At 48.4% G+C, this 15,918-nt stretch overlaps 2 protein-coding genes across 14 annotated transcripts in view; both read right to left on the bottom strand.

Annotated features, from left to right (window-relative positions):
• The window catches only part of EML6 (EMAP like 6), a 90,460-nt gene extending 88,504 nt beyond the window's left edge, over positions 1–1,956 (bottom strand). For 6 of the 10 annotated variants that reach the window (XM_064650960.1, XM_064650965.1, XM_064650962.1 and 3 more), the window contains exons 1-2: positions 1,809–1,954; positions 428–1,083 (exon numbers count right to left, since the gene is read on the bottom strand). In XM_064650960.1, the coding sequence (XP_064507030.1) occupies positions 428–624 (197 nt within the window). In that variant the 5' untranslated portion in view covers positions 625–1,083; positions 1,809–1,954. Of the gene's footprint in view, positions 1–427; positions 1,084–1,808 lie in introns of all 10 variants that reach the window. The other 4 variants (XR_010429561.1, XM_064650969.1, XM_064650967.1 and 1 more) reach the window with 2 other exon arrangements.
• A 6,646-nt stretch (positions 1,957–8,602) lies between these two features.
• SPTBN1 (spectrin beta, non-erythrocytic 1) overlaps positions 8,603–15,918 on the bottom strand; it is a 114,752-nt gene continuing 107,436 nt past the window's right edge. For all 4 annotated transcript variants that reach the window (XM_064650938.1, XM_064650939.1, XM_064650940.1 and 1 more), the window contains 4 exons: positions 13,044–13,282; positions 11,659–11,832; positions 10,311–10,353; positions 8,603–9,963 (listed from right to left, as the gene is read on the bottom strand). In XM_064650938.1, the coding sequence (XP_064507008.1) occupies positions 9,748–9,963; positions 10,311–10,353; positions 11,659–11,832; positions 13,044–13,282 (672 nt within the window). In that variant the 3' untranslated portion in view covers positions 8,603–9,747. The remainder of the gene's footprint in view (positions 9,964–10,310; positions 10,354–11,658; positions 11,833–13,043; positions 13,283–15,918) is intronic.

Below are 15,918 nucleotides of genomic sequence, written 5' to 3'. Positions count from 1 at the left end.
GCTGGGATTTGCCGAGGGCGAGGAGAGCTACACCTGCCTTCTGTGCGATGTCAGAACTGACGAGCCGGGGTCCCAGCTCTGGGAAGATCACTGTGCTGGAGACGCGGTTTTGCAGCACTGTTGCACTAAGATCTTCCCAGTGCTGAAACCAAATGCCTTGCTTTTGGTGCAGTGCAAGAGAAAAACTTGCTGTCTCTCTCTTAATATTGCAACATTTTGAAGCTTTGCTACAAAATAACGATAACCGATAGTATCTAGAAATCCAGCTTTCACACAGCCTGCCGCTAACAAATCTGGGCGGCTTGAAAACGGCAGGTGCAAGCCGAGCTGTAAGAAGCAAGGAGGGGGTATTCTGCCAGCCCTACATTCTCCTCCCTTCCCTTTAAACCCCACCCCACCCCACCACCAGAGAAGTCAGCCCCCTTACCTGATAATATCATCGTTGTGCCCGAGGAAGAATTTCTGGCTGTGCTCCCTGGTGTTGTAAACCACGCCGACTCCGGCCACGAAGTACACGACCTCTTTCCCTGCCGTGTAGTACAGGTTGTTGCGGCACTGGTGGCCCCGGTAGCCGTACACCCACTCCAGCCGGAGCTGGCAGCGCGGAGCCGTCCGATCCGCCATGATAACCAACCCCCTGCCCACCCGCACACAGCCGAGCGCTGACCCGCCTGCCCCCGGCACGCTTTCCCCTCTCCGACGTTGGCGATGCCTGCCCAGCTGCCGGAGCCTCAGGTGGCCCTTGGGAGCGGGGAAGGGGCCGGGAAGCGCATCGGCGGAGCCGGGATGCCGCCGCTCAGCGCCGCGCCGCCACCATCATCTGCCGCCGCCGCTGCCCAGGACGAGCCGCCGCCGCTCCGCCGCCGCCGCGCCACCAGGCAACTTCTCGGGGGCACACCGGCACACCTACATGGGCAGCGCACGGGGCCTGCCGTCCTCCCGAAGGCAAAGTAACTTCTGTGCGTCACCAGCACCACCTGCCAGAGGCTTCCCGCTGCGTCTCCCGTGCGGCACCTTCTTGGCTTCCTGCACAACGCTTCCTGGGCGCTCCTCTCTTTAACATAGTTACCCCCGGGGCCAGAGCTGAAAGAGAAGAAAACACAAGCCCCGTGGGTTTGAATGGCAGAGTGCACGTGTGTCTAAAAGGGACTCCTGGGCTGGGGGAGCTCTGCCTGCCGGGGGGGACTGTTTGGGTGAGGGGAGCTCCGCTGGGATGGGCGCTGCGCGTGCTCTGGGCGGTTCTGAGCCCTTTCACACGATCCAACGCTCCGAGTCCTCACAGGAATCCTCTCTTTCAACACCGTCTCATACACAACATCCAGCATAAATATGGGGATATAACCCAGCTTTCCTTATCCCCCAACGACCCAAAACTTCCTCCTTTTGGATTCTACAGCAACCATGTAATTAAAACAATTTTAAATTTCCCATTTTCAGTCACTCCAATTCACCACGAGGTAGTAGGGGCTGGTGGCTTTTTTTTTTTTTCCCTTTTTTTTTTTTTTTTGTACTGTCATCCTTTGGAATGATATTCCAAGGAACACATTTCCTCGCTTGTGTTCTGCTTTTCCTAAAGCAGAATTTGTATTGTCATTACCAGCCGAGCGTGGTTGCTGCACGTCGTTGGTGATAAGACATCCACCGCTTTATAGTATCGCTCCACAGGAGCCCAAACCCAGCCCTCCAGAAACTCGGCCACAACCGCAGGGAAGAGGATGCTGGAATCAGAGAACCAAACATTCACAGGGCACAGCGCCAGACGGACGGGGAGAGGGAATTAATTCCAAGGCTGACAACAACCCCTGTACCTTTTCCCACACAACACGCCTCACACCGACGTGCGCGTTGGCACCGCTCACACCCGGGGTCACAGCGCCGGCAGCACTCCGGGACGCGGCGGCGGGACTGCCGCCCGCAGGGAACGCGCTGCTCGCCCGAGGCGAACCTCGGAGCCTCCGGACCCACCTCCAGCGGGAGCCCGGCCCCCGGCGGGCGGGCGGAGCCCTCACGGTGCCGCCCCGGGCGGGCGGGGCCCTCACGGAGCCCTCACGGTGCCCGCCCTGGGGCGGGGCCGCCGCGCGCGGCGCCTCACGGGGCGCGAGCGCTTCCCGCCCTTTCGGTGGCGCGCGAGACCTTCTCGCCCTTTCGGTGGCGCGCGGCGCCTGGGGGGCGCGAGCCCTTCCCGCCCTTCCGGGGTCCGGGGCCTTGAGGGGCCGTGAGGGGCCGTGAGGGGCCGCGGTACCGCCAGCCCTGCCCCGCCAGGGACACGCGGATTAAGGCAATAAAAACCCACTTTCTGCTTCCCCTCTTTACCGCAGTCTCCAAAAGTCTCACAAGATACAACCAAATTCGCAGTCGCCTTTTTTTTTTTTTTTAACTGCTTCACCGGCAAAACACCTTGTTTTATCACAGAATATCCTGAGTTGGAAGGGACCCCCAGGGATCATCGAGTTCCACTCCTGGCCCTGCACAGGACACCCCGACAATCCCGCCCTGTCCCAGAGAGCGCCGTCCAAATGCTCCTGGAGCTCTGGCAGCGCTCGATTATCCTCTGGGTGAAAAACCTCTTCCTGATATCCCACCTGAACCTCCCCTGACTCAGCTCCGGCTGTTTCCTGGAGTTCTGCCACTGGTCATTACACAATTTACACCTGCGTGTGGGTCTCAGTGGTTTAAATCCTGCTGGGACCGGTCCCTTCTCTGGAATTAAGTTCCCTGTGGGAACACGCCAGGTCTTTGGGGCAGAACACGTCCTGGCTGTACCCTTCATGCAGGTTCACCTGCACAAAACCCCTGCTCTTCCAGCGCTCCCCCCAGAACGTGCTGGCAAAGGCTTTTAGCACCCTTATTTACTCAGGTTACAGCCGGGCCTGCACTAATCTGAATGCTCTTAAAAGCTTTGTAAAATATTTCAAATTCGTTGCATTACCCACCAGCACACAAACCCACTCGTGCTGGGCTGAAGCATCTTTGTGTAGCTGCCAAAACTATTTCAATCTCTTTTTTTTTTTTTGTCAGACTGTGGAAAACCGCTTTGTCACCCTGTGGATGTGGGTATCTAATAAGGCTTCCAGTAAATGATAAATTCTTTATCCTTTCCCAACCCACTATTATTCAATAGAATAAATTCCATGTGATCATAGCTTTCCTTTTATCATTTTTTTGGCTAAACTGTCTGAATCACATTAAAAAATTAATAGATATGACAAATAGGCTACTTATCTACTCAATAAAGACAAATAAAAAAACTAGTTTCAAGCCTCTGCTTGTATGGCTCTCTGTCACCTCTCTGTGAGCAACAGTAGTCAAGCTGAACTTTGTATTTAATCCTTCATGAAAATATATATCCTCAGTTTTAGAAAAAAATGATTTTTATACATCATTATCATTATTTTAGCAATTAAGTACACTAGTTATGAAGCAAGGCCCCAAAAAACCCTCAGAGAAAAACCTGTAAATGTGTGCAGCTACACAAGTTTAGTTTCACTCATTTGTCCGTAATCTGTACCCTCAAGAATTTAGTGAATTTTATGGTGGTGATTGAATTAATTAATTCAATTAATTAATTTAATGGTGAGGGGTTTGTGGGCTGGGTTTGGGACTTTTTTCAATTTAAAAAAATGCACTATTTACTTTTCTCTCAGGAGCTGTCATGTTGCCGAAAACGTTCCTCAGTGCTGCAACCTGCTGTTCACTGTCAGCACAACGTAAATATCCCTTATGCTCTCCTGGGGGTTTTTGGGTGTTAATACTGGATTTTGGAGTCCTCAGCATCACAAATCCAAGAAAGGCTGGGAAGGAAAAATACAAACCAAGACAGAGTGTGAATCTTACTGAAAAAGGGGCGTTTCTGTTCAAAAAAAGAGTCATCTGAATGTACTTCCAATTTAATGTAACTCCTGTAAAAATTAACACTTTAAAATATGTTGAAGAACTTAATTAAAAGAGACATAAAAATTTGCAATAGCAGCAGCATTTTCTCCCCTCGCTGTGGCAAGGAGCCTGTTAGCTTGGAACACATATCCCATAATTTTACTGCCTTTTTTTTTTGGTATTAAATGTAAAAAAACAACTGATGTGGCATCTTGTATGAGTAGTACCTGAATGACAGTCTCTGCTCTCCGCCCAAGGGACCACTCCCTGCTGTTGGGTTTTTTTGAGGGCTTTGGGTTTGGTTTTTTGGTTTTATTTCCTTGTTTATAGCAAGCCTCGTATAGAAGATGCCAAAAAGCACCACATCTCAAATGAACTCCAATGCTCTGTGATACATCCTGCCCACTCTGTACATGTCCAAGAGCTGTGATTAACAATGAACACTGAGGTTTTCCCTCCCAGAAACATCTGTGTTATGTCCTAGATCTCTGCTCCACAAAATAGCCTTTATAACTCCTATTTTTGTGGATGAATGTACAGCAGATGCACAGAGATGCCATATTAATTGGTATTTCAAAATTGGTACCTCTTATTTGAGCTGTAAATGCTTTTTTAAATTCTATAAAATCCCTAAGACCTTGGGGGGAGGGTTTAGAAGCAGGAGCTGTGATCTGGTTCTGTTTGTTTGTTGCCTGGCATTACATTAATCCAATCCTGATTGATGCCTCTCAGTGATTTTACGATTTAACTACAAAATCATAACAGGGGAATTGGCTCTAAGCTCTTATTCCTTGTGGGCAGGAACACTGATTTGCATTAATGAAACGCTCAGATCTGGCCAGAAATAGCATTAGGGGAAAACAGAGAAGAGGAAAAATTGGAGCATTTTGCATCCTCAAGCCCATTTGTGAGAGACCAGACACTGGTCTCCCAGAGCCCATCTCTGCTGGGGCACTGCCTGCCTCCATCCAGACCTCCATGGGGGCTGCCTTCCTGCCATCTTTTCCTGGAATCTCAGTGACCAGTTTGAAATTACGACCATCATAGCACAAAGCTTGACCTTCCCAGAGAGCTGCTCCCCTTCCCTCTGCCCCAGCAGGGCTGGTGCTGTTCCTCGCCTTCCCATAGCCCGGCTGCCACACTCGACTCAGCTTCCCTCCTACGACGGTGCATCTGAGACGTGTCTAAATCTCGCCTCGAGTTTACATAACTCCTGAGAAATCTGCCTTTCTGAGTGAAGAGAACTTTCACCCAAGCTCTCAGTTCTCTCGAGTGCACAGATAACACCCGGTGTGGTGTTCCAGTGAGAGCGGCTCCGCTGCAGCTCAGCATCTCCCTGGACACAGTGACCTCTCATGGACGATGCTGGCACTTAGTGAGCAAGGGAGTTTTGTCTCACTGGGCGTGGGAGGAAAAGGAAAGCAGTAGGAGCAGTAGGAGACTCATAACAAAATTCATGTTAGGCCCAGGTAATTTTTACAGTGAAAGTGTAATGAGCCACCACAGCATCCCATCTGACGGTGAAAGAGTATTCTGTGAAATGCATTACTTTGGGACACAAAGTAAATGATGCCTCATGGAACAACGTGTATCCACACTGTGCTGAGGCTGTGGTGTTCATGGCACAAGGTGTATTCCCACTGTGCTGCAGCTGGGGTGTTCTCCACCACCACACTGAGCAGAATGCTGGGCCTGACGAGCAGGGCAGGATCCGCACGCGCTGACGCACAAAGTCCTTCTGTTCATCCTTTCCACCATAACTGGGTATTTAAGCCAAGTCGCCCCTTTCCTGCCCCCTGGCCCCGTGCTGGGGCTGCCCTGCAGGCTGTGCCCGAGCAGCAGGGCTGGGCCGCTGGGGCGGGCCGTGCTGCATTATGACACACTGCGGATGCGCCCACGTGGGGCCTGCGAGCGGCTCCGCTGCTGCTGCTGCTCCCCGGGCTGTCAGCTGACAGCACACACAGCGTCTGCACTGCCTTGCGTGGCACGGCACAGGCACCCAGGGCTACCTGCTGAATCACAGCACATCCCCGCTCCTGTGCTTTTCGGGTTTCATTGCTCTACGCTGTCATACATTTCCCTTTGCTCCCCCCGGGCTGGTTCATGCCTCGCCTCATTTGTACTTTAATCTTGTTTAAAATCCTTGGAAGCAAACCCCAATAATCCACCAGAACTAGAATATCTATCGATTGCTGTCACATGGCTAGAGAAAAACGCTTGACAGGAGATAAATTACAGTGAGCAGTAAGGAAGGAAATAAATTAGAGCCTCAAGCTGAATGCTGACTCCTCAGCTAGGCCCTGCACACCCACCACCCGTGGGGACACCTGGAATCCCGCTGCATTGAGAACATGGTGCTTTCTTACCTGACTTCTGTCCTGCTTGGCCTCAGAGGGTACTGTAGTGCCAGGACACGGAAAGGCAGCTGAATCCTCGCTCCACTTGTGCTGGCCCAGGGCTCCCGTCCCTCCTGCTCACGGGATGAGGCCTCGACCGGTCAGTCCACGGACAGAGCTGTGGGGTCACTGAGCTGGATTCCACTTCTTCAGTGATTTAATTCTTAACATTAATCAGTCATTTAGCACAGCCTGTTCTTCTGAGTTTCTTTTTTTTGTGAAAAGGACCAATGTCTGTTCCAACTCATTGCTATTTAAGCTTCTGTATTTTTCAGCTACCTGTGATTAGTTAAGGCAGCAAAAACCAAAACAGCCACCAAAAATAGCAAAACTACATCATACCTGCAAGCTATTAATTACAAAAGTATATTCTTAAGGTCCCTACACATTTAAAGTCCATACTCTGTGAACTCAAGCAGAAAAAAAAAAAGAAACATGGTGAAGGGAAAAACCATCTAAACCAATATTTCACCAGGACAGAGATGAATCATTCCTTTCTTTTCCTTTACTGTTACCATTAATCTTCCTTGTACAGAGGACAGCCCTACCACAGAACATATTCTCTGTGCAGAACAGATGGATTAATCTGCATTAATTATTTGCATCAATCTAAAATAACACCAACACAAGCTTAATTCCAATGGCTAAGGAGTTCTGGGTTTTCCCCCACACTGCACTCAGTTTGCTGGGATATGGGAAGGACCCCTCAGGATATAAACTGTGCTCCAGCTCCTCCCCCTTCAGTGAGTAACTGTGTTGGGAGTCTGGCCATGGTGACTGGGGCAGTCTGGGCAGTGACACAGCCACCTCTGAACAGGGACCACTGGTGGCAATGACAGCTGCTCCCATTTCAGTCCTGTCTCCAACAGCTACCTTTACAGTCTCTCTTCTCCCCCTGCTATTTCCCAGCAGTGCCTCCCTTCGCCTGATCCAGGAGATTCCCGCAGTCCCTCTCCCTGCCCTGGCCCTGGCTGTGCCCACTGACCTGCCTGCCCTGGCCCTGGCTGTGCCCACTGACCTGCCTGCTCTGGCCCTGGCTGTGCCCACTGACCTGCCTGCTCTGGCCCGGCTGTGTCCGGAGGCTGCTCCTGACCCACCACCTCTCTCTGCAGGGAACTGCTCCCTGATGCTCCGAGGATTACTAGGGCTCACTCCTGGTCCTCACCAACCTCCAGGCAGCTCCTAAGCAGAAAGCATTTTTATTCAAGTCATTTTTGGGAACAACTTTCAGTGAGAAGCAAGACAAAGAAGGAAACAACTCTGAAGGCACGTTCAGCCCAGTCACCCCAGAATCACACACCACAGGCCATGGAGATGGATCTGTCACTGCTCAGTGCAGCAGCTCAATTAAGTGACACATACTTAAGGCATCCACATCTCTGTGCACTTTAATCAACTAAGAACATTGTTTCATAGCCTCTAATGTTAAACCTCAGCTTTTTCTATTGTGTAAAAATTTACATTTACAATACTAGCAGTGTTAGCCTACATTTCACTAATAATTAGAGTGGAACAACGTAACATTACAGAGTAAAAATCCATGTGCATGAATATTCCGTTGTTTAACAACCAAAAAACTTTGGAAAACAAGAAAAACCCAGAGAACACTGCACACTCCATGAAAAGAATTCAGACACTGTATATTGGTCACACGTTCAGGAAACTGTCGCCTGGAAACACGTTTGTTTGCAGTTTGTCTGCTTTCCACCTAAAGTTATATTTGAGTGTATTTTAATAATTACAATACATTAAAAACCAGGTTCCTTACATTTCACTGAATATAGAACATATTGGAGCTTCTCAGAGCTATTTCTCTTGGATGCTTCCCTAGGCAGCCTCCAAGGTAAGGAAAGGACTTAAGCACTTGAGCAAAAGGTGGGTAAAAAATTGGAGAATGGCACTTACTCCAAATGATGTGCTTTGGCTGCCAACTTTTACATGGAGCTTTACCTCAATCAGGTAAATGTCCAGGTAACTCCACGCCCCAGCCTCTGCTTATGCTTTACTTCCATCCATTCTGCTGGATTTACTTCTCACAAACGGTATCTCCGTCTAAATATTTTACAAAATATTGATTTAATTCCTTTTTTGGCACATAATTTGGGGAGCAGGGTAAAAGGGAGGGCAGCTGGGAAGCGAGGAGAAAGAAAAGTGGGAAGAGAGAAAACAGCTATTTCCGAATGAACTTTAGCACAAGAGAATGGAATTACACTTGGAGACATCAGTTTCAGTGCACAGGAGAGATGACATTTTAAAATAACTTTATTTTTGATCCTCTTTCAAAATTATGATTTAACATTGTCAGAAATGAAATAAGAAACTTACCCAGCATATTTAGTTTTAAAAGCATTTAATGACATCGCATATATTTAACAGATAGGGTAAAAGTCTAGAGGTACAGTTCGATACAACTGAAAGCCAGTTCCAGTACTACTCTTGACTACAGGCCCAGTCATTGAAAGTTCATTCCTATTAAATGTAATTTTTGATTGTGCAGTAAGATGAAAATTTTTCATTACAATAGTTACAGTGACAGAAATGCACACTATGTATCAAAGAGCAAGGTAATGTAGCAAAATTATAACACACAGTGCTGCAGCTGACAAGCAAGTAACCATTTGAGTAACATTACTTTTCCAGTAAATGCTTCAGTTCCACTTTTACACTTATCGATGATTTTAAAGGGTTTATTATACATCTAGTCTTATTATACTTTGTACTAGAATTATCTGAAACATACAATATAATGTATTTCGGAAAAAAAAAAAAAACAAAAACGAAAACAAAAACAAAACAAACCCAATTTGAAATTACAGCTTATTTGAAACTGTCTCAGCCTGTTCATCCGTCTGGAACACCAACATTCTTACGTGTGGTACTCGATGCAGAAACGCCTCGGGCCGTGTTAATAACCAGCGTCGGGTGTGAGTCAACATCCCTGCACTCTGTTACAGCAAAGAGAACACACTGCCCTTCAACAAGGGTTAGAACTGCAAGGGGAGGCTCCACGAGGCGGGACTCAGCGCGGCACCCTCAGCTGAGGGGACGCCCTGAGCTGGGACATTGGTTTCTCGTGCGCACAGTAGATTCGAAAGCACCGCTGCCTTGCATACCAATAGCACTAGGAGTGGGTTATTTTCCAAGACAGCCTCACAAAATTGAGGAACAGTTTAAATATTAAGATCTAATCTACATTAACTTCATTTAAAAAAAAAATAAACAAAACAAAAACAAAAACAAACCCCCAAAACCTGGTCCTCCCTCTCCTACAGAAGCTGCCCAATGCACCTCATACGTTTGTAACTTTAGATTCTTTTTTTTTTTTTGTTGGCTTTTTTTGTTTTAAAACGCTCTATAAATAAAAAAATGTCAATCACATTGAGGAACATGAGGCACAGAGAGTAACGTATTGGTTCTGAGCTCGCATGCTGGAATTCCACTGGAACGGTCAGAGAAGTGCAGTGTGTGGAGATGGAGTTCACTTCTTTTTACCAAAAAGGCTGAATCTTTTCTCTTTGTCTTTCTCCTTGTCCTTCTCCCGCTTGCCAGGGCTGGACTCGCTGGTTATTGTGACGCTGGCGGGCAGGGTCTGGGCACGGCTGGAGGCTGGAGTGCTCTGGGTGGTCGGGGACACCTCGATCTTGTCCGACGAGATGGCTGATGTGATGGCCTGGATCCACGTGTTCATCTCCTCCTTCAAGAAGCCCCAAGGGCAGAGAGCTGTTACAACCCCCAGCCTGCTCTGACCCGCATTGCGGAGGGGGAACGGGAGGAATCCGGCCCTAAGCCATGCCCTGGCTCTCCTCCGGCTGTGCTCCTGCAGAGGCGGCTACTAGAGCTGTCCCTGAGCAGCCCTGAACCTGCACATCACCCACACCCCCCTGCAGAGCACGGAATCAAAGCACACTCAGAGCACAGAGCACTCTGAGCTGGGAGGGACCCTGCAGTGACGGGCCCTGAGCTCTCAGCAGCTCTGTGTCCCCTCTGCTACAACAGCACCCGTGGCACAGCAGAAATAAACCACAAGAAAAGCAAACTTACGTCGTCTTTGGCTTGGAAGAGGTATTCATTGCCATCGGTCAATCTGCAAAGGAAACAACACCCAGAGTGTTCCTGGCTCTTGTAAAACCCAGCAAAGTCCTGCAGCTGCTCTGCTCGGGGCACTGTGCTGGGCTGGCTCAGAGACTGCACTGTGTGGCAGGGAGGAGGAGCTGCCTCTCCTCACAGGAAAGGCCAGGGTCTCCCTTCTGTTGGATTCCTGGGCTGATTTTACTCAAATGGTTTAACTGGGATACAATTAACAATACATGTGAAGATACATATTAATTAAAAAACAACAGAATAATGCCAGGCCAGGTACCTGAACAAACAGGAGCCAGGGGCAGCAGGAGCCTTCCCCATCTTTCCCCACAAACCCCAAGCATTTTAACATCTCTTTATGAAATGAAATTGAGTATTAAACAGTAAAATAACAGTGAGTGAGTAAGAAAATATCCACCTGCAAGCACCCGAGGGGCCTGGCACACATGACGGGGCACTGGGAAAAAAGGGCAGCTGGCTCTTCTGCCTAACTTTGCATTTGGAACAGCACATCCTTACATTAGCAATTCAGAGGGCTTTAAAATAGTCTACAGGATGAATCACATAGCTGCAGGCCTGTCTTCAAGAAAGCTACATTTCCCTAAATATTTGCTATATATTTCCCTATATATTTTCTATAAAGCAAATTTTGCCCAGATATGGATTCTAACATCTTTAGAGGATTCCTGTACCAATATAAAATTATACTCTTCCAAAAAAACCCAAACCAAAACACCTCTGTCTTGGAATACATGACCTGATCAGTTCATAAAGTCGGGATTACCTAGCATCTGTGTAAAGATAAAATATTTTGAAAATGTATTTAACTGAAGGTTGTTTAGTAAAATACACAGTTTCACAAGGAAAAGCCTTTTTTTTTTTTAACTTTTGAGCAACAGGTCCTTTACATAGCTCAGAGTGAAATGGTCTGTCACTACGTGTTCTGGGCCTGAAAACATGATAGATGTCTTCAGTAGTCTCCTAAATTCATACAGAAAACATTAAACAAGAGGCCTGATTTTGAGAAGAGCAGAACCATGAACGTTCTTCTCAATCAGTTCCAGAGGGAGCAGCTGCAGAGCTGTGAAAGGCACTGTGAAATTCAGGCTCCTATTTCAGGCACCTGCACCTGGCCTGGTCCCAGACAGCAAGGGCACTGATCACTGTGATATGATCACAGTGTGTTGGGCTCCCTTTGACAAACAGCCCCTGTGTCAGTGCTGGGAAGAGCTGAGTTCCTAGGCTGGGTTCACACAGTGAACACACCCAGCACAGCATTCCCTGAGGGCAAACTGCTGCCCAGCTTTACCTGAGCTTGAACACATGCTTCTTCTTCTTGTAGTCGACCGCCACTTCGCAGACCGCGTCCTTCAGGCTCACGGGGATCTCGTTGTGGTAGGGGATGCCGGAGGCAGCAGCTTTGGAGTCCTTGTAGAAGCCCATCTCTTGGTTGTTGATGACACAGTACACGTTATGCCATGACCTGGGGCACAGGGGAAACAACGAGGGCAGTTATGAATCTGATGCTCTCACTGGCAGAAGTGGGAAACCAAACACCATTATTTCTGTAAGATAACGGAGATTAGTTCAGTGTGAGGATGTGGATACAGCCTACACTGTCCCGTAAACCACACACGGGGAATCCTCTCATGGAAGCACAGCTTTGAGCCAAAAGCACTGCCATTGAGCCACATGGAACAGAGATTTCCCTGTGACAGCACACCAGCCTGTCCTCACTGGGGGAGGACTCTGGCAGACTGGGCAATTTGCATTCTCGGGAGAGAAACCCATTGACCTTTTAATGGCAAAGCTCTGCTGTAGAAGGAGTTCTCACTGTGCTGCAAACTGATGAATGGACTGTGTGTGAAATCCTTGACTGACACAAACCATGTGCCTCATTCTCCAATAGAGCTGTGAAAATTAACGATTACTGGAAATAAGAGCACCCAGACAGTGGCACTGGTGGCTGTCAGTGCCTCCAAGGCACTCTCTGGTGTGAACAACCCCAGTGGAACACAAATCCTGGAGTACTGTACTCATGTGTGATCTCAGCTCTGCCAAGGGCTTCAGCTCCTACCAAACCCCACAGATGTTGCTGTAGCTCAGCTCTTGCTATGAACATTTTCCTTGTCAGCCAAGTCACAACTCTCGGTTCCAAGAGTTCTCTCGGGTCACAAAGGACCCCGGTCTGCTTTTCCAGTGAAGACAAATCTCAAAGCTCTGCCTGTTTGAGACCTGCAGGCCTGGCTCCTTAGGAATGGAATCGACTATGGCACACCAATCATCTCCTGCTCATGCTGAACACATCACAGAGTAGGTGGGAAGTGGTAATGTGCAAACACAAAATGTCAGAAGAATACGAACATTTCTAGTCTCACACCTACGTGGTTTTCTTTTCTTGTAGTAAGATACAACTTGAGATATGTGGAATCAAATCCCACTGCTGCCACAAATCCCTCCTGTGCAGTGGGGAAGTCGTGCTATCTCTGTGCCTCAGTTTTCCACCTGCCACATATGGTTAACGCTGCCTTTCCTACCAAACATCTTTAGACTTCCCCACAGACACTGCTCGGCCCTGCAGCAGCAGGACTGAGCCTGGGAGGTCTCTGGGAGCTGTGAGGAGACAATGGCAGCAGGGCTGGTGGGAGCTGTGTGACATCTGGGTCAGCCCTCTCGGCTGCCCCAGCACGTTACCTGCTGGAGGCTTTCTTGCTGTGTGTCTCCCACTCGTGCTTGCGGTGCAGGAAGCCCTCCATCTGAGCTGAAGGGATCTCCTGGGTTTTGGCTGGAAGGGTAGCAGCAGTCTGGGCCTGAACAGCGGTCTTAGCTTTGCGGTCTGACGTCGGGGAAGGAACTGGACTGGACTCTTTGGAACTCGTCCTCTGTTCTGCAGCTCCATTGACCATCTCGTTTGTGTCTGCAGTTTCTGCCACCTGGGAACAGTGGAGAGCACGTTCAGCCTGCAGCTCCCAGCCCTGGGGTATCCTGCAGTTAACCTGCCTCCCTGCACAACGTGGCTGTGTATAAACTTTGCCTGGAAAATGACACAGGCCAATAAGTTCTCTCTCGCACTCCATGGAGACACAGGAGGCCAAGGAAATTAGAAGGTAGGAATGGATTAGTACCCATTTTATAGGTGGAGAGAAGGGGAAATAAGAGCAGATGAACATCAGTGTGAATTTTACTGTGCTTTGCTCTGCTGGTCAATTCGTATTCTTTAATATATTGTTATCCTAAAATGAGAGCATTTGATTCTGTTGCTAAGTACTCCAATGTTTGGAACAGTAACAATCACACTTTCTACAGACCTACAGGAACAGTAGAAGTTATACACATCAGCCACCTTAAATACATTTATGGCATTACTGGGGTATTAAAAGTCCATAAAAGGTATTAACTATGAGTCAGCAGAGAAAGATGTCACAATCGCCCAGGAGCATTTACAAAAATGTGTGCAATTCATTTGTTTCTGTAAAAGCTCCTTTCCCACTTTCCCCGTTCCCCTAGTGACACAACAAAATCAAAACATGCAGAAATTAGAGAGATTACACCATGCATTTCATCTCCACCATCCCAGTTAGGATATTGGATCGTAAAGACAAGGGCAATGAGGTCACGAGTCAATTATCGAGGTCTGGTTCAGACTGGCGTTATTAGGTGGGTTGGATTTTGGTTAAAGGAACTGAAAACCACCACAGTCACACAGCATCACACAGCTATTTACCCCCAAACAAAGACAGAACCAAGGCCTTGCCCATCACTTGCTTTGTTGGTCGCGTTGCCTGTCGCACTGGGAGCGATACCCAGAGAGCAGCCGTGACTCCAGCAGCTCTCACTGCTCAAGCTGTCGACGTCTTCAGGAGCCATTCATCCAAAAATCATTTAAATTGGAATCCTAATGGCCATAAGCTTTTGAAATGCAGCTTGGTCCCAGTGTTTTTTTTTCCTGTACCATTACTTTGACATCTAGAGCTGTTGGTAGCAGCTCAGGAGTTACACAACCAGTGTGTAGTATTATTATTAGCAAGTTACTAAAGCTCAGTGCTGCTAATGCTCTAGTAGATTACAAACATTCTGGACTGTTTTTATGCAGACAAGCAGGTTTTTGTGAATGGCACAATAATTAGACATTCCCACTTCTGCACATGGCCTGGACAAATCAAAAGCAGCCGAATTAATTATGCAACAAACTCAATTTTGCCACCGTTTGCTAGAACTTCTTACACCTGCCCAGTGTCTGTTATTGGACCTCACACCTCGTACCTCACGCACGGACCCGGGAAGATCTGAGTGTCAGCTTGCTCTGAATATGGGAAGGATTGGTTAACTGCCTTTCAGCAACCTAAACCCCCATAACCCAGACACTGCCCACTGACACAGGGAGAGGATCCCAGCTCACACTGCACTGCAGTCAGGTCTGCTTTGCTCTGCCCATACAGACGTGTAGCCTTACGCTGCTCCTTCACAATCAGGATCAATCTAAGCCACCAAACCTCACTACTTGCATCCAAATCAACATGTAACAAAAAGGTTGGACTGAAGCGGGGGAGAGGGTCAATAGATGAGGCTGAAGATTACCTGAACACTGCCAGAACACAGGTGTTGGAATGAACAACCAGCAAGTCACCCCTGGAACCTCAAATAACCGGGGGTCACCCACGGCCAACAGATCACCTTCAGGAATACGGAGTGCCCTTTGCACATCCTTCTGTCCAGTGACACTTCCTGCCCCTCAAACTCTGCTGCAGCCCTGTCTGAGGGACCTGAGGCCTCTGAGGAATTACACAGATCACAGGAACTCATCCCCACAATGAGATAAACTCCCCAGAACCACCTGTCCCCTGCCCGACACCGAGAGCACCATGTTTGCTGGGGCGATACCAGCAAGGCGTGAAAATGTGACTGCCCTGGGGATACCTACGACCACTGCTCTGAGGGAAAACACACCAGCTTCAAACCAGCAGCCACTGCACAGCTGCTTAAGGTGTTTCCTGGGAACTAACATGGAATTCAGTTGCAATCTGCAGCCCTGTGGCTTTAAGTGACAACTGCCAGCTTCAATCACACCATCAGACCTGCAACTTCTACGCCCAGTTCTACTGGTTGTCAGAGGGCCAGGAAAAGCCTTCCTGCTGCTCTGTCAGGTTTTATTTCCTTGTCACGTGTTATCTACAATTAACAGAAAACAAGCAAAATAAATGGGAATCACGAACAGCTCTGCCAAGGATGTGTCACCAACATGGAGAGGAAACAGGGGCTGAACAAACTTCAATGGAAACATGCGTGGGACATGCGGAGACAGCGCCGTGGGACAAACCAACAGCAAACACTGTTACAGCACAACAGGGCTCAGGGACACGAGACAGGGCTCTCAAAGGGACTCAGGGTTAGTGGGAGGTGCTTTAGTGGCTACTCTGGAGATACTGAAAGCAGGACTGTGACATGCAACAGGACAGCTGGTGACAATGACAGGAGACACCCCTTTGGTTTTCACAGTGCTTGAAGCAACATTATATTCAGTTCATCAACTCAAGGCTCTGCAGCACAGCTTAAAAAACAGAGATGGATT

Source organism: Pseudopipra pipra, chromosome 3 (genome assembly GCF_036250125.1).
Source record: "Pseudopipra pipra isolate bDixPip1 chromosome 3, bDixPip1.hap1, whole genome shotgun sequence".
In the NCBI taxonomy this organism is placed as follows: Eukaryota; Metazoa; Chordata; class Aves; order Passeriformes; family Pipridae; genus Pseudopipra; species Pseudopipra pipra.
Note: the sequence above shows the minus strand (reverse complement) of the source record. Positions and strands in the feature narration are given on the sequence as shown.